Source organism: Zosterops lateralis, assembly GCF_965231275.1.
Source record: "Zosterops lateralis genome assembly, chromosome: 5".
NCBI classification, from domain to species: Eukaryota; Metazoa; Chordata; class Aves; order Passeriformes; family Zosteropidae; genus Zosterops; species Zosterops lateralis.
The window spans coordinates 30,029,815-30,051,866 of NC_139766.1; the positions used below are offsets into that span (position 1 = coordinate 30,029,815).

General features: G+C 35.0%; 1 protein-coding gene across 1 annotated transcript; it reads right to left on the bottom strand.

The window, feature by feature from the left end:
* Positions 1-800: 800 nt before the first annotated feature.
* Positions 801-18,389, bottom strand: FGL1 (fibrinogen like 1). Its single transcript, XM_083862500.1, has 8 exons — positions 18,290-18,389; positions 13,113-13,186; positions 11,033-11,213; positions 8,481-8,640; positions 7,662-7,759; positions 6,659-6,747; positions 5,905-6,092; positions 801-2,085 (listed from the first exon to the last, which is right to left on the bottom strand). The coding sequence occupies exons 2-8, from the start codon at positions 13,176-13,178 to the stop codon at positions 1,926-1,928; spliced, it is 942 nt and encodes a 313-aa protein (XP_083718626.1). The 5' UTR covers positions 13,179-13,186; positions 18,290-18,389; the 3' UTR covers positions 801-1,925.
* Positions 18,390-22,052: the final 3,663 nt, after the last annotated feature.

The window sequence follows — 22,052 nt, forward strand, 5'->3', positions numbered from 1 at the left end:
GAATCAAGAAAAAGTCTGGATTATCTACAATACCGGCTAATACCACAAAAACAGAACAAAACAAAAACAAAAAACAAAACCAAAAAACAAACAAACAAACAAACAAAAAAAAAAAAAAAAAAGAGAGAGAGAGCTGAAAACCTCTATACTGCAGATTTTCATTGGCACAGTTTTTACACTATGGCTTTAGCTGCCTGAACCCTGTTTGTTCTCCACTTTTTTTGGTTTAGGTGTAACATGATTTATCTTATTGTTTAAGATTGTTTCATATGAACACTTTTCTCCCTCCAGTTGTTCCAAACATCCTCCCTCCTTTATTCCATGCAATTCTTTCAAGGATTCTTTACAAGCTTTTGTTTCTGGAGAATGAAAATGGGAGGAAAAATTGCCATGCAGAGAGTTACCGTTCAGCTGACCTGTATTCGTAGCAATGTGGTTATAAACTGACCTTTACCAAAACTTAGTTTCAATTGTGTTAAGCCTGATTGAAAGTGGCTGCCATGTTCAAAATTGTATTTGGACAGGGGGAGAGAGAGTGGCAGTTCAACCAAAGCAAAATTATTTTAGAAAAGCAAGTTTAGGTCCATATTTTCTTTTAGGTCTGCATTTGCATCTGCCCAGCAGAAATGGACTACATTTCGTTGGATAGCTTTCTAGAGAGTATTCCTATCTTCTCCATGGCAGCAAGCCCTAATCAGCAACTCTTATTATTACTGGCTATTCAAGTCTATTGCAGTGCCAAGCAAAAAAGCCAGGGGTAGGCAAAATCTCTCTTATCATTATTCTTGTACGAGGAAAACATGGATATGTAGCTTGAGATGGCAAAAAGCCTGGGGAGCCTAGACAAGTACATAGGAAAAGGAGAGGAAGTGACTGAACAGGACATTCAAATTTAGAGAGTTGTAAAGTCTAACAGATACAAAAAGAAAGTAGTGATTTAGTGATTTAGTAGACATATAGGTGTCAAGCACTAAGAACCTCTAAAATGACAGATTTTTGCTGCACATAAAGTACACTTCCCTCTACACATGCCTTCTGTTCAAAGCTTAGTTCACAACAAAATTAGTTGCAGCTTTTGTTAGAACTCCTAATGTCAGTATATTAAAGTCCTAAAAAAAGAAAAAAAAAGAAAAAAAGAAAATTAAAAAAGTAGAAAAGGAAAAGGAAAAAGAAAAAGATTTTAAAAAAGAAAAAGAAAAAAAGAGCAAGGCATTACAGTGACCAAGAAGGAGAAAAGCATAATTACTGACCATCTAAAAATGTTAGATTGAAATGTTGTGACCAGCCCTAGAAATGCTCCAGAAAACAACATACAATCTGCTTCTCTATGCTGGATTCAACTGTTTGCACCCTGGTAGCACCCCTTCTCTTTCTTCAGTTCCCTGCCTCATTCTTTAAACTTTTTATGTATGCTATGTACTCAACACGTGCAAGCATTACATCCGAGGGATTTACAGGAAACTCATTTCTAAAGTCTTGAGCCTTTCCAAAGCAGGTATGTTCCATCCACTGTGTAAACCTTATGCTTCTATTTGAGTAGGGTTTTTTTAATTGTATAAGTACAATTAGTTTTAATTTTTGAGACAGCACAGTAACAATACTTTTGTTTTTAAGGGTGAAAGGGTCTGGAGTTACTGTAAAGCCAAAAATTCTCCATCTTAATGAAGATGTCCTTATTCCTAGGTGAACACTAGCCTTTGAAAGAAAACACCAAAAAACTGGACCCATTAGCATTAATATTTGTATCTAAAGGTTCATAGGCTAGCTTGTCTTTTCACTTGCATCCCATGCATCCCAAAACCACTGGTTGCAGAGGAATTGTTCCAAATTTATACATGCATAGATTGAGAAGTAAAAATCTGCCCATTTTAATTTGGAATGAATTTCCTAAAAGATTAATCAGGTGAGTCATGTTAATAGAATATTTAAACAATATTACGTTCAAAGTCTGCAGGTCTGACCTTCATGACAACGGATTTTAGGGAATACCACCACCCATGCCAGGTGTACCAAACAATCCCGTTGTCTGTCTTGGCAGTGTAGGGACCTCTGTAGTACACACCATTCAGGTTGGCAGAGTGACACCTGGTGGGAAAGTAAAGGGAAACACCAATAAGGCCTCCTGCTGAAAAGTTTCAAGCATTTGTTATTTATTTCTCTGCAAGTCAAAAAATTTCCCATGTTGCTGCCAGCCTAGTTTGACAGCTGCATAAATTTGCATTTGTGGATTCTGGGCACATACACAACAGTGGGAAGAACTGCAAATATTTTTTGCCTCCTTTTAACCAAAAGTGCTGCATGTTCTTTCCATGTTTTCTGACATTACTAGCTCTTGGAGATTTTCCTGCTAATTTGTTTCAATGGAAAATTTTTCCAGAGTTGTTCAGCATGGATGACAGCAAGGTATACAATATACTCTAGGAAAGAAATACTGCTGTGTTTTTCTGTTGTTCCAGAGTAGCCCACCTTAAGTTTTCCAGTTACACCACAAGGTATTTTGTATGACAAAACCTGAATACCACCATCAGTCTGTCTATCCACCTGTGAACTTCTGTTTACAAATATATGAGTTCTGGCAGGTAATTACACACATGTACCAATTCACTGAATCACCAGAACTGGCATTTTATTTGACTTTACAAAGTTTAGGGGTTTTTTTAACAGACTGAGGCAGAAATGCAGTTCCAGTTTATTAAATATAGTGGTTGAAATGAACAAAAAACCCTAACAAAACCTAAAAGGCTTGAAAAGAAAACAGCACAACCTTGATACTTGCCTGGTGTCTAAAAGAAACAAGTTTAGATCTTTATGTATGTGACCATATGGAGAGCAAACTGGCTGTTCCTTTTGCAGCACATTGTGATGAATCAGCTTGGTTTATCTGCCAATTCAGTATTTCATTATAAATACTGTTAATATTTAGCTGTTTAACACCATGATGGATTCCAAAAGCAGACTTCAGAAAATATGCAAACAGAAAACATTCCAAATAAACCGTATAAACCAATGAGTTTTGTTACTGGGAAATCTTAGTCTTTTTGGTTTTGCTTGCACTTCGTTAACAAAGTTTTTGAGAACTGAGATAAAAACTATGAGAAAAACTTCATAGGAAAATTATCATCTATGTATCCTTACTTATTGCTTACAACTTCTAGAGTCAGTTTTGATAATGTGTTAGTTGAAAGCTTATAAATTGTGGACATCAAAAGTGAGTTTGTTTTTGAGAATGACAATCTTGTATCAGAGCTGACATAATCTTTCTAATCATACAAATTCTGCAATGAGTAGGCACTCTGCCTACTTTGAATCAAAACACAGATTTCATTAAAAGAATTATAAGAAGGCACACTGTCATTTTGCCAACAGCAATATGAGCCAGTAAAAAGTCTTAATTGGTCCTGGGAAACATGAATAGTGAAAATTACAGTATTCAGTATCCAACTAGATGCTGTCTGAAGTAACTGTACATACCAAATTAACAAGTGGCATGTGATTATTGATATGATATTGTGAAAAAACATTCATTATTCACAAGTCAATAAATAGCTTAAAGTTAGCCTGTGTTCCTCCTATCTTTCCAATAGGCTAATAAAGATAAAAACTACACTGCAATAGTTTCAAAAGTAGCCATGGATATTTTATCTGAATTACGTATTAACTGTGTGACAGATGTGGAGAGATGGGAGTTGGTTCCCTGAAAAACCCTTAGAATTCTGTCTGGATTTACTGACTCCACTGACCCCACATAAATGTAGTTATGCAGTCTCTGGAAAGATTGGTGAGGCAGGAAGCTTGAGTTAGTGATATCTGGCCCCAGGTTGTTGCCCTGTTACCATCCATACATGGCACAACTAAAAATGGGAGTGCTGGGAGAGAAAAAGTGAATATCCAACTGGAATTGTTCACCCTCACTGTTTATGAGCCTACGGAGCTTTGCGATGCCCTAGGTGTGGGAAAGCTTATGACCTGCAGGTAGTACCAGAGTGAACCCAGCTCTGTGAATTTGCATTCAAGATAAAAATCTTGAATAAAATTTTGCTAGAGCTTTGCTTACAAAAGGGGCCATTTTTTCTGCAGAAGTCCACGACAACAAATGCTGAGCTGGAGCAAGTGTGGTGGCTTTAAACCAGCTCTCAGCTTCTTCCATGTGGCCTCACTTGTGTCACATCTCTTGGTTTTCATATTATCTGGGCTTTTCTGTATTTCATTAGTCCTGATAACATAGAGCTGACTATAAACAATTCCATCATAGCTGGGAGCTCTTATGCAAACCAGCCGAGAGCACTAATTCCTTCTATATTTGCTAATCTGTGCATGACAAATATGTGTTTCTGAGTGCTTTTCTTTCATGCCAGTACTGTTCTTTTCAGCAGGACTTAATGATACTGACATTTTCTAGTATTTTCAGTTTTATGTTAGTCTTAACATTAAAAAGTCAATAACAAAGCAGTGAAATAACACTGTTAGTAACTCATTTTTATTATCAAGCTAGACTGTCACTTTAAGAGCATGAGCTACACAACCATAATAAGAACTAGCCTAGTAGGAGTCAGCTATCTTTAGAAGTTATGTAGCACCAACTACAAGGTATAAATAACTGTCAAGTTCTGCTGTGCAGCTACTTTTGCAAAATGGTCATTCTTTTGTTCAGATCAATCCAATATCAAAAAAAAAAAAAAAAGGCAAAAAATGTATTCAGTGGTCTAAAAGTGATCAGTAATTCAGTCTTAATGAAATCCATGGCAGGATACCAGTTTTATGCGATTTGAGGTCCAGATACTCCTTTAAATCTACAAAAGTTCTGATTTCATGGGGAAAGGAGCTCCAACATAGTTGCCTTTCCCTTTTATATCTTAGCTTTCCTGAGAAATACAAAAAACTTTGTCTACATGGGACTTTTTCCAAGTCTCAAACATTCTGCTGATTGGCTATCCATGCAAATATATTAAAATATATTAAAATAAGTAGTTAATTGTGAAATACTAAGTTAATAGTTACATTATTTCAGCTAAGGTGATCACAGACTACTTATGAAAACAGAATTTGGCAGATGAGGAGTTAAAAAGAGAAACAAAGGATGACACAACAGAAACAATGGAGTTGATCCAGCCTGGCACCTCTTGCCAAGTGAACTGAGATCACAGTGAGAGAGTAGTATGCCTCCCTGAGCTGTATTTTAAGCCTCTCTATTACACAGCTAGGTTGCAGAGTTTCTCTTCATGGCTGTATTTATCTAATTTATTACAGGAAAGAACATAGCTGATCTGTACAGGCTAAGGCTACCAGTTTTATCCTCTCTTTTTGATTTGGTATATTGCATGTAAGTAGAATTTTTAAAATCTCTTATTGTCTCCTATTTTAAAAAATCTTTCCATCAGTCCAGACATGCACACTGATAGAAACTGAGTGGACACATTACCATCTCCATTTGGAAAGAATAACAAGAGTGAGATTCTGTGAAGTGAGGTGAAAAAAATGAGTCTTGATAACCTGGCACTAGTTTAGCTTGTCAGATATTTGCAGTGCTGCCACATTTGGTCTAGTGCAACACAAGAGAAATGCAAGAGTGAAGTACAGCAGGGATATATCTGCAAACTCTACATGACCTACTTGTGTAAAAACTAGTTACCTCACAGGGGCAAAATTTTCTCTTCCTCACTGCCTGATAACAAAGACAACCTGTGGCAAATGCCATTTTCACAGACCAGCCTGAGCTGCACAGTAGGTGCTGTCCCTTCTACAGTGAGCCTCAATCTTAGCAGCACAGAGATGTCAGTGCTGCTAAGGGACAACGGCATATTGCAAATAAATAAACAATCCAAATCTATCTTCTACCATATGTTATTATTTTATGAATACACATAGAGCAGAATAGTTGATGGTACCCATATAAAATCAAAATACCTGTTAAACCACCAGCCAGCCTTTTCCTCTTCAGCACAGTTCCCTTCATACTTGTCATTATCCCTGTCTCTAGTACTGAATTTCATTCCTCGATGATCAGCCCACCATTTTACTTCAGGATGAAATCCACCAGTAAGGGAATCACCAGCTGTGCCAGAGTATTCACCACAACTCATCTCATAAGAATGCTAATAAAAATGTGAAGAAAAAAAAATAAAAAGAGAAATTCCAATATGTCTTTAGCCCTTAGCATGTCAGAGAGTGAAACCACAAAGATGAACCTAATCTGTTCCATTTGCTGCCATTTTGATGCTAAGAAACGTCATGCTATTTAAACACAATGTACTTAATACTGAAAGGCTGTAGAGATGCTTAACAGGGACAAACTTTGTCATTACCCTCATGTATAAATGACGTTATAAAAACAATATTAGTATTAGTTTGCAGTATACATTAACAAGTCAGAACATCTTGTACCATTATTGTTGGTAATATCAACAAAAATAGAAAAACTACTTTTATCCATGTGTGCTAAACCAAATGATTCATATCTCTTACAGAAAGTGTGAAATTAATCTATCAGAGTAAACCAGTTTTATTAGGTATTTGAAAATTATAAGCATGTGTAAGAAAGAAAATATGGTATTAAGGTTCTACAGAAATCTTAATGGAAATTAGGGAACCTGTATGTTTATTGTTTGTCTACAGAATCCAAATTTTCATTAAAACCTTCAGTCATTTAATATTTTATTACCTCTTCTCCTGCAACTCTGAATCTTGCATACTGTGCAAAACGCCGTTCTCCTTCAAAATCAGTTAGATCAATTCTTAAAGTATAATTCCCTTAAAAAACAAAACAAGTTATTTTAGTTGAACTAGCCTGCTAGTTTTCAGAACTGGGCATTACAGTAGAAGATGAAAAGAAAATGTTTTTATTATGAATCTATATAACCTCAGCATATTTTATGGGGTTTATCTTCTTTCTTTATGCATACTAAAGCAAATATTGCTATTCTTTGCCTTTATTCACCTGAGTCAGCTTAGATAATTTTAGAATTATTCCAATACAAATTTTCAAATGTAGGAAAAAAATTGCTAAAAAAGATGAGCTTACAGGTTTTACATTTTAGTATGATATTTGAAGTAATATCATAGTGAAAACTGATCAATAAATGTTCACCTATGAAAATTAGATTTGTATACTCAGAAAAGAGTTATAGCAGGATCACATCCTGGTGGCACTGATTTCCATATGATTTAGCTGGCTAAGCCAGTGGATAAGTTTTGTATCTGCAGCATTCTACAACAAAGCAGGAGTTAGCTTATGCTGAGTGACTGTTACAAAGATGAAAATAACTTTCTTCTACTGACCTAATCAACAGGACTGGACTTGAATTACTTCCATGTAATAGCCCACACAGCTAAAAAGCCCTGACTAAGTATCTTGGTGCAGCACATACCTGTCTCTGGACTGTTAGTGATGTTGATGGAAAATGAATAGAGACAATTAATTTAAGGTAGACTCCTGTTCCCTGTTTCACAGGAGCTGACAGCATGCCAGTGGCTTAAGGACAGTTCTGAATCTTTTGTTAGAAAACATATATTCAAATGTGGTGTTTTCTGAAACTTAGAGAAAATCCGTGCAGACTAACAACAGAACTCAGGATTTATGGTAACAAAAAGGGGAAACAAAAAAATGGCCTGGAAAGAGCAAAGAAACAGAAACAATAAGATTATTGTTACAATACAAATCTTACCTTGATTAGTCAAATAATGAAGATTTTTGTTTCCAAGCCAAAATTCACCATTTTTCAAAACAAAATTTCCAAAGCCTTCTTCATAGTCAGCCCAGACTCTGAAAAGCGTATAAATTACTAACTTCTCAGAAAAGCAAGATTTTTTAAAAAATGTTTTATAATACAATTTTAGATTGCAGAATAACTCAAACTGGAAGGAACTTCAGGAGGCAAGCTAGTCCAGTGTCAGTCTCAAGCCAGAATCAGCCATGAGGTTGTTCAGGGCTTGTCCACTCAGATATTGAAAACTTCCAAGAATGGAGACTGCATGTTCTTTTTGGCAACCTGCTAACTCTTTTCACGGTGAAAAGGTTTCTCCTTATATCCAGTCTAAACTTCTCTTGTTTCAACTTAGGTACTTTGTTTCTCATCCTCCCACTAGATATGTCTGTGAAGAACATTTTTGCTCAAAGAGCTCTCAGATTGCTTACATTTTTTATTTTTTAGATTTTTACTAATTGCAGAAGAAAATCTAGTCCTTTCCTCATCATTAAGAGTCCTTGCTCCAACAGTTGTTAAATGCATTTGCTATTGAAGTGTCCTCATGTCAAATGCACAAGTTGTCAGAAAAAGATTAGAACAGATGTCTCACAGAAGACAGTCAGAACCAGGAGTGGTATCTCATCTGGAGGCTGTCCCACAGAATAATAATTCCTTCTTTTTTTATCTGAGATAACAACTCACTCATATACTTCTAAAGTTCAGATTTAACTTAGCTCCATCTGGTTTAATGTTTCTTCAATTTGTTTCCAGTTTTTAATTACCAAGTCTAGTACCTACCTATCAAAATTCTGGCTGCCATCAGAACGTCTCTGAAACACAGTCCAGCCACCTCCTTCAGACATGTCACAGAACGCAAGGAACTCTCTAGGACTCTGGATTGGTTTTATTTTATAAAATCCACTTTGCTTATGGCCTTCATTGTAGATTTCTGCACAATCTGTTCACACAATGTTAATTGAACACAACATTTTTAATCCTGTACTTACTGGCAAAATCAGAAATTAAGTCAATAACAATAATCAAGTCATGTTATGTAGAAGTCACATATGAACCACACTAATAAAATGAAATGTCTCTGCAAACACATTTCTTTGACTTTTGGGTATTTTTTGTACTTGTACTGCTTTGAAGCTTTGCTGGGTTGCAATTATTTTGATATATCTTTGAAATAATATCTTCCCACCATAAAATATTATAATTTTTGTTTCTACTTGACTAGCAAAATAATTCCTCTGTTTTAAGTGGCGTCACTTTTAATTTACAGTGCCACCATCCACATTAGAATCCTGCTACAACCATAAAATTACATATAAGAGACACAGTAACCTTTAAAAACAGACATGAACTTCTATATCCAGAAAGTTTGCAGAAGTGCCAAAAACAAAAGTATGGTATCTCCAGTGTTTAAAATGGAAACAATTGCAAAGTTTGATTCTCCTGTCCCTTCTATCAAATAGGTGCAAAAATATACAGAAGACTACGCCCAAAAAGTGCAGTGTATGTGTAAAATGATACCACTTTGACTTGGGACCATTCACAGTCTGGTTTGCATTGCTGTTGATGAATATAATTTACAGCAATAACAAAATTCAGAGCTCATGGAAATATTACAGCAATGTAATTGTATTATCTTATATTTTTTTCCTCCAGGAATAAAGAAACGAAAAGAGTTCGTTGTTAATATGTAATCTACCATCAGACAGTCATACAGAAAAGACATATGATTTTCAGCATTTCTGTTTTTCCTGGCTGAGGTAGAGCTGATTAACTGTAAGGAATTCTCTGAGTTGGCTGAACTTCCAGGCACGGTTGGAACTTTGTGAACTATCATATTTGTTTTTAGTGAGAGTGTAAGTGAAGATTAGACATAAAAAGTAAACACTTTATACTGAAAACAAATAGCTATGCCAGAATTTGGATAATCTCTAATAGAAAACATGATTTAAATAACAGCTACGTTGTCTTTATAGAGAAAGTGTGACTGGCTTAAAGAAAATAGCTTTTCTTGTCCATTAATTTCTAGCAGGTTAGCAAAACACAAGCATATCCTAATCTTTAGCAGGTGTATATAGTATGGAATTTCCCCCTCACTATCTAACTCAAATTACCCAGCTCTCTTGATATTAAAATACTACAACAGTTTGAGAAAATAATCCTGTATGAACAGGGAAAGACATTTTCCAAGCCATAAAGAAAGTGAAAAAATAATCAGAAACAGGAACAAATTAGATCTGTTTTTTAGAATAACATTGTAAAAGAATAAATTGAGGCGTATGCTAAGAAAGGACAAATACCTTTCAGAGAAATGTGGCTTTAATAATCTTTTCCAGTAACAAATGAGTCAGCCCTAATAATAAAAATAAAGTGATCCAGGATGCTGAGTACATAAATACACAGCTAAAATTTAAAGTCAGGTTTACAACTTCTTTTAATTTCATTTTAATGGTATTTTATTATATTTGATGCTTTGGGATCAAATGTTATATGTTGGTATTTCTTCCAGCAGCATAAGCACTACAAGCATATTCAAACAAGGCTATTAAAAATAATAGTAGTTAAGACTTTCTGGCACTGGACAGCTAGAAACAAACACCATCTAGAAGTCAGACTCCTAAATTGTATTTTCAATCCAACTATTGTTTTGGATGGTGTTTTATTGTATCAAGAGTTTGGGCCTTACTGCAGCTTCTACAAGCTCTCCACTGTAGAAAGAGTGGATCACCAGCAGAATGCTGGCGAAATTAGAAAAACAACTTTAAACCAGTATTTTAGAAGCTGTGATGTCATGCAGTTCAGTGAAAATGTTATTAAAGTGAAATGCAGATGTCATTATGTCAGGCTTATGTGTGAACATATGGATGTCTCAGGGACTTTACAGATTGGAACAAATCTTATAACCCAGGAATCATTTGAATGTATGAATGTGAACTAACCCTGTTAGTTCTTTCTGAGATTGTTAGAACTTCTGGCATTAGTCAAAGAAGGGTGTTTAGAAACCTGTAACTCCTGATTAACAGTTTGTAAATGTCTATTATTGGCTTTTATCTGGTGTATCACTGATATGTAGGCTTCATTTATTTTCTGCTGATTGTTTTTTAGTTATGCACTATTAATAAATCAGTAAACTTCTTAAATCCTGATTTGATTTCTACCATCTGACATTAACAATTTTCCCTGCACAGCAGGTCCAGGTAAAAGCTGAGCACTGTGTTTTAAACAAACATTCTACAATGAGTTTTTAAAACAGTAACTCAATAGGCCCAATTGTGCTAAAGCTTCTGGGTAACATTACAATGAATGGAAATGAAAAGAATAGCTTCATTTCTAACCTGAATACTGTCTTTTTCCTCCCAAGTCAATGACACTGTTTTCATCTTCTTTGTCACTGTACTGAATTTCTTTCTTCTCTAAGAGCTGTATAATTTTTAACTGCTGCCGTTTCACACGATGTTCCAGAAGCCTCACCTGGCCCTGAAGTCGTATCTGCTCTTGAAAACATTTCTGTAAATCCTAGAGAGGAAAGCATATCTTATTGAAAAATCAACAAATTTTTTGTGATATTTAACATGGGACAGAAAGTGCCAACCAACCAAACTATAAATAAAATTAAACTCGAATAAAACATTTTGGTCGCAATTTCCCACAGACACTACATTGGCTTCCATCTCTGTTGCTATATTGTTTAAAATTATTTCATCTGTAACTGCATGTAATATACAAAACATACAAATTATGAATGCATTGCAAAGTGACCTTCTCTTTAGTGCTAGCAGCTCTAACTGCAAACATGCAGCAGGGACTTTGGGGAAAACATATTGCTATTCCATTTGTTAGATATGGACCAAATTTAATCCATTACAATGCTGAAATACTCAACAAAATGTTGATTTTACTGTGGCTGTCTCCAGTGGACAGTGGTGCCCATTGACTGAAACCAGACTGAACACAACCTGTTCTGTCTGTTTCAGTGAAGCAACTCTTTGCACTAAACATTGAGAAGTAATTATCTAACAACTGCTGACAGCTCTGCTCTTGGGCACACAGTCCCACATTTAACCAGCTGCTGCAATTAATGTGCATCCACTTTCATTATTGTGTGAATTGTTTAGCAGCCAGTGACCTTCCATTAAAAATATTGCTACAAATTAGACTCAGAACACTTCATGAAAACTATAAAAATACTAAGTTTTTACTTGTGATGCTGTTTCCTATACATTTTAAAATATAAATTAGCTGAAAGACATCTCTATATTGAAATTAGTGTTAAAAGGTGAAAACTTTAAGATGAAATTCTGAATATTCCCAGTTTTTACTCAGAAGCTCAGCTAAAGTCCACGATATTCTAAATGAAAAATAATAATTAAAAAATAAGTAAATGCATTTAACTGTGATGCCTCTTTTTCTCAGTGGGCCTCTGCAGAAATTAGTAATATTTTTCTCCACTGAGCAGAAGTGATTACAGAGTCAGGTGCTTCCCATTCTGCCTCTATAAAGCTACTTATCTGAATGAAAGTTTTCTGCAAGGTAATGTAAGCCACTAACAATAATTTTAAATTCAGCAATCACTTCCACCTAGGCAATTATGAATCAAGAATTCAATCCTTTTAGGTCTCTGCTATTTAGGACCTGAATATAAAACTAGTAAGGGCAGCCATGACATGCAGTGCAGGGTTGGTGAGGCTAGAGGTGTTTTAAATTGTGGAGTAAGTGTGATTATATCAAGGTTTTTGTTGGAGAAACAGAATATAGAGGAGAAGGTTTGGGGAGCTTGAGGTGAAGGAGCTTTGATCATTGTTTCTGAGTGTGAACTATAATGTAGTTACATGGAAACAAGTAAGAATGTGAGGTTATGGATCTCTTTGGGAAAAAATTGGCAAGTGGACAAGGTGGAAAAGGATGGAAACATTCTGCATACCAGGTGCCAGTGACCAGAAATACCACTGCTGCTTTAGGAGTTCCTGCACTTTGCCTTTCTGTAAGTATGCTGCTCAAAACTACAGGTGTTATTCTGAGTTAGCATCACCCCTGAATGGTATAACCATCCTGCATGCCTTCTGTACAGAAGATGCCTCCATGCACCATATGGTATCTGTGTTAGGGAAGATTTATTGCCTCCTCTTTCAGATCAGATCCAGTCACAAACTGACTGCATTTCTTTCTTTGGTGCCATTGCCTAGTGATTTATCTTCCATTGTAAATTTATGCATTTGTTTCCTCTTTCCTTATTGGAGACTTGTCCCCACTGAATATCATTTGAAGATATTTCCTTATTCTTTCATTTTTTAATGAATTCTAATCTTTTCCATCAAAGATTCTGCCATTGTGTGTAGAGATTGTGAGCACTATGGAGGATAAGAAATGCAATATTTAGAAGAAACTCTATAGAAAAATTTAATTATTAGAACTTACAGAACTGCCAATGACGTCCATCAAGCTAGCTGCAAGGACAAAATCAATCATTATCAAAATCTTCATTTTGGAAGCTGTGAAGTAGAGGAACAAAGGAAACACTAGTTAACTTAAACATAAAACCTAAAATTTATACTTGACATCTTAAATCTTACTCAAAAGAGTATATTTAACCTATAACTCAAAAGAGTCTATTTAACCTGTAATTATTTTCTTGCAAATTGTAAATATAATGTACATGCAGGATTCATTGCAAATGTCTAAAATAGTCTGATAAAAACAACTCCAAAAGCCAGTAAAATGAGAATTTATCCTTTTAGGACACTTTGTATTAGAGCTCTCCATGTATTTTAGGATAGCTATTCAAGATTCAAACTCACACATTTTATTTTCAAGACAAAAGCAAAAACATTTAAAAAAAGCTGAAAACCAGGGAAATATTCCTTGTTGGTCCTTTAAATTTGTGAGAAACCACTCTGTCATAAACAAGTAATTTAAATCTGAATTGGGCTAGTTGTCCTTGATCTAAAGATTTGTGCAAATTTTGTGCACCAGGAGAGGATCAAGATAATTTTACCATCATAGAGTAATTTAGGGGAAAAAAATCCAAAATAGTTATCAGCTTTTATTCTAATGGTAGCAAGGATGATATCTTCAAACTGATAGCTACAGATACTTTGTACTATATGACCCCCGTAGCATTTTAAACCCCATTTTTTCATATGAAAATTATTTCATAGGCCAAACCAATCACCACTGTATCTCACTGCCTTGCAAACATTACCTGATAGAACTTCAAAATTGTTTTGTAAGACAGATGTGTGCTTTTCACAGAAGAGAAACCAAGGCCTCAAATCAGTAAAATACTGACATGGATTATATATAAACTATTCTGAATTAATTACTTAAACTTCTGCAAGCTACCAACTGAGGAATCTTTTGTTTTCTTTTGTAACAACAAATATTTTCACTTAGCATATGCTAACACCTAATTAAACCAGAATATGTGTCTACTCTCCTTTTCCTACCATAGACTTATTAAGGAAAAGATCTCCAAGATCATTGAGTTGAACCATTAACTTAATACGGACAGGTCCACCACTAAAGCATGTCCCTGAGCACCACATATACATTTTTTGAATGCTTCCAGGGATGGTGACACATTAAAGCATTTGTGGTTAGACAAAATGTAAGACTTATAATAGAGATTAATGATTCATGTGTTTATTGAAACACCAACTTTACGAAAATTTCCATTCATGTCTCCATGGGAATTAATATAAAACATGAGTGGAACTTTGGCTGACTCTGCTTTATACAGTACAAAGATAAACAAGGTGCTTATGAGAAGTATGTTTTTAAGTGCGTGCAAAATTGGACAAGTCCAACTGTATTTTCACCAATTTCTGAAAACTTCATGCAAGACCAGAAATGACAGCCCAGATTTCAACACTTACCTATAAAATACTCACGATGCTATTTAAAATTACAGTTACTTAAGTAAGTAACATTGGTTTGGCATTTGGGGTTTTTTTTTACTTCTGAGGTTTGCTGGTTTGAAAGCACCATATCTGAAAGCATGGAGTTTTGAGGCCTAAGTGGATCTGTATAAAGCTCATCCCATTTCTTGCACAGGACTGACACAGACACAAAGTGTTGAGGGTACTCTGTACCCACTAACCCATGTTACAGCAGCTCAGAAGTCTTTTAAAGCATTTTGGACATACATCTATCATTCAGCTGCAAAGCACTAGACTAAGCTGTTGTCTATCTCTGAAGATTCCAAAGGAATCCATTAAAAATTACCTATAAAATGTTTATTGAGTGAAAATGTGAACTGAAAATCTTAGGCTATGTTATTTATAAGGCCATAAACTTTCTGAATTTAAAATTTTAAGTTGTTCTTCATGCTAACCAAATAAATAAATTAAAATAAAATTTGAATTCAAAACTTTACTAGAATTCAGAACAACAAGTTCTGATTTTGTTTGAAGAGGTAAATCCTATGAACTACAGGCTTAAAAAATGGGTGATGGTGGTGTGTATGTGAAGAATCTGCAAGAATTGCCTGGCAATGAATTGGTTATTTAAATGTCAGAGGTTTCTGCTATGATAAAACACGGTAGATAAAACAAGATAGAATATGATAAAACCACTTTTGCCTTACAACATTGGTAATTACAGATATTACACTCACTCCTGTTCCAAAAGCAGCTGTTGCCATCTGTTGTGACTGTAGTCTGTGACAGTAGTGACCAAAGAATACATTAGCTACCTGGAGAGCCTGCAAATGATCTGTCTCTGCTAACTGCTATCCTGACTCCTTGCATAGTTCAAATATGGTTTTTAAGAGAGAAGGGACTCTGTTTTCTTCACTAGAAGATTCATATTTCATATACTCTACTTCATCCCTGTCATTTTAATTATGAAACCACAGAATCCTCTCTCACATTAATCTTAGTATTTGAACTGTTCTATCATGATTTCACTATGAATGTGAATGCCTGCATATCACAATCAGTCTTAAAAAACCCCCAATCTTAAACTGATTGCACAACTTCACAACAACATTCTTCTTCTTTTTTTTAAAAAAGACTATCAAGTAAATCTTGCATACTGTTCAGAGAAATTTATGTTAGCGAAAAACCAAAAAATAGAAGACTATGATGCACAATCAAGGCAGGTAAGTCCCTTACAGCATGAGCTGCTATGAGTAAGATGCACAAAAAGAATGAATTGCTGAGGAGTGTAGAGTGTGTGCAGTTGGTTTTGTTTGTCATCTTTAGATGAAGTCACCTTTCTATTTAAGGATGCCTCTTTCTATAGAATGTTCCTCTTGTGAGAAACTTTGTAAGGGCTGCACTTAGGAGATACCTTAGCATGTCAGCTTTAGTGCTGAACTAAAACATGCTCAAAAAGCATATAATAAAATAAAATAATAGTCTCATAAACATCTAAATTTGATGATTTAAATAAATTGGTGAAGATATTTTAATCCTGGAGTTTCAGTTGTAAGAAAGCAAGCTGGACAGTAAACTCAAGATGGAGTATTATTCCTGTAGCCATTCACAATATAAGCTCACTATGAATGTAAGACAAGAGGCATATAAAGAGGGAGAGTCTGACAGCTCCATTTAGCAGATCTCCCAGTCAGAAACAGGGAAGACTTAAACAGAGAGGACACAGGGTAAGAAACAGAGGGACCTCTAGTAGGGTAGGAGAAACCAAAATATTTGTGCTGCTGTCCTCCAAAAAAAGTGAGAAGGTCAAAAAGACTAGGAAGAGACCTCAAAACTCAAGCTCTGAAAAGAAATGGGTGACTTAAAAGTATTTCTCTGCTTCTGTCACTGCCCAGCAGGTAGACCCAGACAAGGCAGAGGACAATCAGCCTTGATCCAGTGCTGGTCCTGGACCTTGCACCTTTAAGCCAGTTTCTCAGCAGTCATGAACTCCTGCAGTTTGTCTATCTCCCAGTTGCAGTGACGTGAGATTCACTGAGGGGTCAACCTTACAGTGACAAGAAAAGTGGTAAATAGGGTCAAGCTCCTTATATGTTAAAGCACTTTGACACACTATCTAAATCATCAGGTTCAGACATGGAATTAATGGCTGTAACTTTTTACTTAGTTACCCACATTTTTATAAAAAGTTTCAGCAGAGGTTGTATTAGTAACAGTTTTCTGAAGGTGGACATCCGAGATCTTCAGTAACACGGAAACTTAAATTTCAGTTCTAGGGAAGCTTGATATCTTGCTCTAGGAAGACTCCTTTGAAAGTCAGTTTCTTAAACTAATTCCTTCAGTCCTTTAAATATTTACCCTTGTTATATAGCTATTTTCTGACAATACACAATTGAATAAAATCCTTCACTCAAAAAAAAACTGTAAAAAATTACAAATTTTAATCGTCTCAGAGGAACCCAAAGAGTTAATAAGTGTTGAGAGACTTCCAAAACTTTTTAATAACACCTGTGTTGATTTAACAAAAAAAAACCCCAAAAAACAAACAAACAAACAAAACCCTAAAAAGCACCCAAACAAACAAACCAAAAAACCAAACAAAAAAACCCACCCAAACAAAAACCCCAAACAAACAAACAACCCACCAAAACCAAACAAAAACCCCACACCACAAATTTGTACAGGGGATATCCCTTTCCAGGAAAATCTTAATATCAGACACTAGACACGTGGATTCATTCTCACACTTCATGCTAGAGTGAGAATAACTTGGTGTTATATTTTCAAGTTGAAACACAAGGCCTTAATAGTTAGCTGGAAAAAATTACCTTCTGTTTTAAAGAAATTAAAATTAACTGCAATTCTTGTGAAACCTTGAAATTTTATCCCAGTGGTTACTCTTTTACTATTCCAAGATCACACCTGGAATATGCATTGTACAGTTGGGCAGAAAGTGTTTTTTTCCAGAGCTATGGAATCAAAATTCTAGAAAGACCTATTTTTTTTTCTCCATGCCTAGGCTTTCTTTAAAGGATACACACAGAGTCAATCCTATATTCAAATTTCTCCTGAATATGATGGTTTTTTCCAAGTCTTTAAATAACAAATTACTAAATAGATTTGATGACATTAAAGAAGTTCTGTGCTATGAAAAGTTTGAACCATTAGAATGTTCTGTTTTTTGAATTTAAGAGACAGCAAAATAGATGGAATACAGATGCCTGTTTCTGTTGGCACAATGTCAATAAGACTTGCATTGCTAATAAATACAATAATAGTAAGAGAGAATCTGCCAAAAGGATAAAAAACGACTAGAAAGTTTTTTGTTTGATTTCTTAAAATTCAAATTATTGAACTCATGCACAGATTTTGCTTTATTTAAATTTGGTAGTGTTACAAAAATTGCTCTATTTTCCTCATCTGAAAAATAATTCATGATTTGATTTACTTTTAGGTTCTAAAAGCAGCCTTGTTCATATAAATCATAGTAATATAAATTTAGAAACTGCAGATTCAAATACTGGGTTTATTAACTATCTAGAAATGCAGGAAAATAGCTAAATCCTGGTAAAACATTCATACATCATCATCAATGCATTATCAACATATTATCAGCACCAGTTATATGGCCTTCAAAAGCAAATTACTTTTAAACTATAACCATAGAAATTAGCCAAACATCTTCCTTCTTCCCTCATAGATACCTTAAATGTTTACCTTTAACTTCTGGACAGAACTCAAAGTTGTTAAATCTTCTTAAGCTGATACAAATAATTCCGGAGCCCTTCCCAAGCTGCGACTGTTTTTGCTATTAAATTCTGCAGAGTTGAGCCTTACATCTGCTGTGAGTCACCAGGCTGGAATGCTGCTGAGAAGTCGCAGTTATCAAGACTAAATTGCAACATAAGAAGGAGATGACGGTAATTCTGTGCCTAACACAACACTTCTGAAACAAAAATAAACCAAAAATAACAAAGGATCATCTATTCCCTTTCACTGTTGTGGCTCAGGAAATTGCTTTCTGTATCATACTCAGCTTTATACTCCAGTCCTTTCCATAGTCACAGCCTAAATCTCTTAGGCTTTAGAGGTACGTAGGGAGCATAACAGACTCAATGGATTTAAGAAAAAAAGCCAATAATCATTCAGACTAGAGGTTACATGTCAGAGGTGTAACAAAAAAAGAAATATGCCCAAAGCAACAAACACAGTACAGAGAAAGCTGAAGGAAACAAGAAAAAAGTACCAAAAAAATCTTGTCTGATGTGTTTTTTAGTCAAGGCACTGAGAAGTACAGCATCTCAGTGACTTCATCAGACAAAATAATTTTCTAGACAAGCTTTTCTAGAGCCAGATGAATACATCAAAGCATGATTTAAAATACAATGTTTTGAGTGTTTGCCCTTCTTCTATGCTGGCTCTTCCCAAAGAGTTCAATAAATGAGTATGCTTAAAGGAATGTGCTGGAAGAAAAGAAGTCTTAAGGAAATACTGAACAATAGTAATAAAATGAGCTTTACATTCCACAATATAAATACAGAATCATAGAATGCCCTGGGTTGGAAGGAACATTAAAGGTTACCTAGTTTCAAACCCCCTGCTGTGGGCAGGGACACCCTCCACTAGACCAGGTTGCTCAAAGCCACGTCCAGCCTGGCCTCAAACACTCCCAGGGATGGGGCATCTATAATTTTTCTGTTCCACTAGCCTCATGGTAAGGAATTTCTTTTTAGTATCTGATCTAAACCTACTCTCTCTCAGGTTCAAGTCTTTCTCCCTTGTCCGATCACTACATGCCCTTATAAGTGGTTTCTCTCCTTTTTCTTCCAACTCAGAATGTTCTGAGTTGGAAGGGACCTACACAGATCATCAAATCCAGCTCTTAAGTGAATGGCCCATATAGGGATCAACTTACAACCTTGGCATTATTAACACCCACACTCAGACCAACTGAGCTAATCTCAGGGTCTTGTACTGCTCTTCACAAACCTCCTATTGAAGACTAATACTTGTTGCCAACTTCTTCAGTACAAATGGCTAAAGTTCATGAGATGCTGATGACTGACCTCCTTGAGGAAATTCCACTTATTCATGGCAAAGTATGTGAAGTATATGAAGTTCTGTTGTACCAAACACAACAGGAATCAACAGAAGAAAGCAGGATCGTTATCCACTATTCCAATTCTCCACTTAGTTACTACTATTTGCTGAGGGTTACTGTTTGTTTTTTTTTTTTCTTGGCCTGGGACATTGTTGCCTTCTTCCTGTATTTCAGCTTCTGCTTCTTTCATTGTATTGATTATTAGTAATATTTTACTTTTTCAGTGTGAGATGAGTCAGAGTACTACAAGCCGCTACTTTGCTTACTTTGGGACAAATAAAAAGCTTCACAATATTTTAAATTTCTTCATTTTTTAGCATGCTATCTTCAAAATGCTTGTCACAATCCTAAGGAAAGCAGTGGTAGAAATAACTTGCACCAAAACCACAGCAATCCACCTATAAACTTATGAAGATTTTGCCATATTTATATATTCATCAAACATATTTCACATAGTGACCAGGGCCTATTACTGCAACCTGTGCATGCGTTCTTTAAAGTATGTGATGTCCAGAAGTTACATAATCACATGCTCAATTTGAAATGTTACATCAATAAATGCAATTTCCCAATGAGACCAAGAGATAAGCAGAAAAGTACTTCTTACCTATTGTGAAGAAACAGAATGAAGGCACCTTATTTTTTGATGTATGGATAAAATATACAAAAAAAATTTCCAATTTTTAAATAATTTACCTCATTTTTGTGCAATGTTATAATAATATGTGCATAATTTAATTATATGTCATCTCAGATATATAATACAGAAATTAGCAACATATCATTATCATGAATAATAAGACCAGTAAATTCAACATATAGGCATTATTTTATCACACAACAAATATGGGGAAAATCCCCAATTCTTATTAGAAATATAAAACAAGCAGTCCCTACCACCTTTTTCAATAAGCAGTAGCAAGACAGTGTAACTAGCATAGATGGAACACATTACAGAGTTGAAGACCTAACAAACATCTAGGTCTGTACACATCTTTGCAGAATATAGAAAAACAGTGGACTCAAAGACAGCCCAGAGTAATTCTAAAAAAATAATAAAAATATCATAGTAAGTACCATTGCTGGTGTTTGTCCTCTACTCATCACCCTCAAAATAATAACAAATACGAATTAAACTATGTTATGAGGAAATGTGTCTGGCAAAGTGACCTGCTCAAGATCTTAGTGTGAGTGCCAAGAAAAGAACATGGCCCATAATCTTCTGCCTTATTTAGAAAAACAGCTTACATATCCTGCCTTCTTTACACAGGAGCCTTCCTGCTGGCCTCAGTTCTCCTTTTGCCCTCTTCAAAGATATCTTTCTCCTATATTCTACTTTTTGAAACATATGGAATGTCTTTGAATAGGTGCACCAACTAATCCCTCTTCCTTGGTATGAATCAATTTAGTGCTGTTGTACATCTGTTCTAGCCCTCATCAACAGTATAATTGGAACCACATAGCACCAAATCTCTACCACCAGAAAAAGAAAGGAGCAAGGAACGTAATTTAATTAGGAATGTGACAGAAAGATTTATAGTAAAGCTTCCAAAATTACTCTAATTTAAATCCTTGCATATATATGAGTACATGTGTACATAGTCTTTGGACATGCAAGACCATCATACTTGGTTACTTCTATACTTGCAAAATCAGTATGACAAAAGCAAGTATCTATTTCAAAAGCATTATTGCTGGAGGATAAAATGCAGGATATTATAAAATTAATCAACTCTGTATATCTACAGTTATAAAAAAGTTTTTTTTTTTAAATTAGAAGTCAGCACAATTGATTATGAACAAAAGGCAACATAATTATTTGGAATTTTTTCTTTTTGTGGATTGGATGTTCACTAGCAAACTGCTTAGTGGCTGTAAAATGACAGCAGAGTTCTTCCCATTTAAAGAAATATAAATACATACAAAAAAATACTAGGTGGCTTTGAAAAATTCACTGTAGCATTTATATGCTAACTATTTTAATGCTGGTAAGTCTCCAAGTTAACTAAAGCCATACAGTGTAGTGAAAGCACTTAGGAATATACAAGAGTGACTGATATCAGATACATTGCAGATTGCCAGCTACAAAGCAAAAAAATAGGAAGAATCTACAACCTTTTCCTCTCAGAATTTTAATTTGCAAATAAGAATTCTTGGTTCTGATCACTTCTCTGTATTTGCTGGGCTTGCTTACTTCTTTCATATTCTCATTCTATGAATCAATTCAGAGATAAAAAATTATTGGTATTTTTTAAGCTGTATCATAATTTTCTCTTTTTCCTTCTCACTTTTTCATTTACTTATTCATTCAATGTAGCACATATTTATGTTGTGACTCCAGAAATCTAAATAATGTGGAAGTGGCTAGACAATATCCTC

What these genes read in the sequence shown, in the direction of transcription:
- FGL1 (XM_083862500.1), bottom strand. Translation starts at nt 13,178, where the DNA reads ATGAAGATTTTGATAATGATTGATTTTGTCCTTGCAGCTAGCTTGATG. An exon ending in TGGACGTCATTGGCAGTTCT is followed by an intron (nt 11,214 to 13,112) that starts GTAAGTTCTAAT and finishes TTTCCTCTCTAG; the next exon opens with GATTTACAGAAATGTTTTCA. An exon ending in GGCAGCCAGAATTTTGATAG is followed by an intron (nt 7,760 to 8,480) that starts GTAGGTACTAGA and finishes TACGCTTTTCAG; the next exon opens with AGTCTGGGCTGACTATGAAG.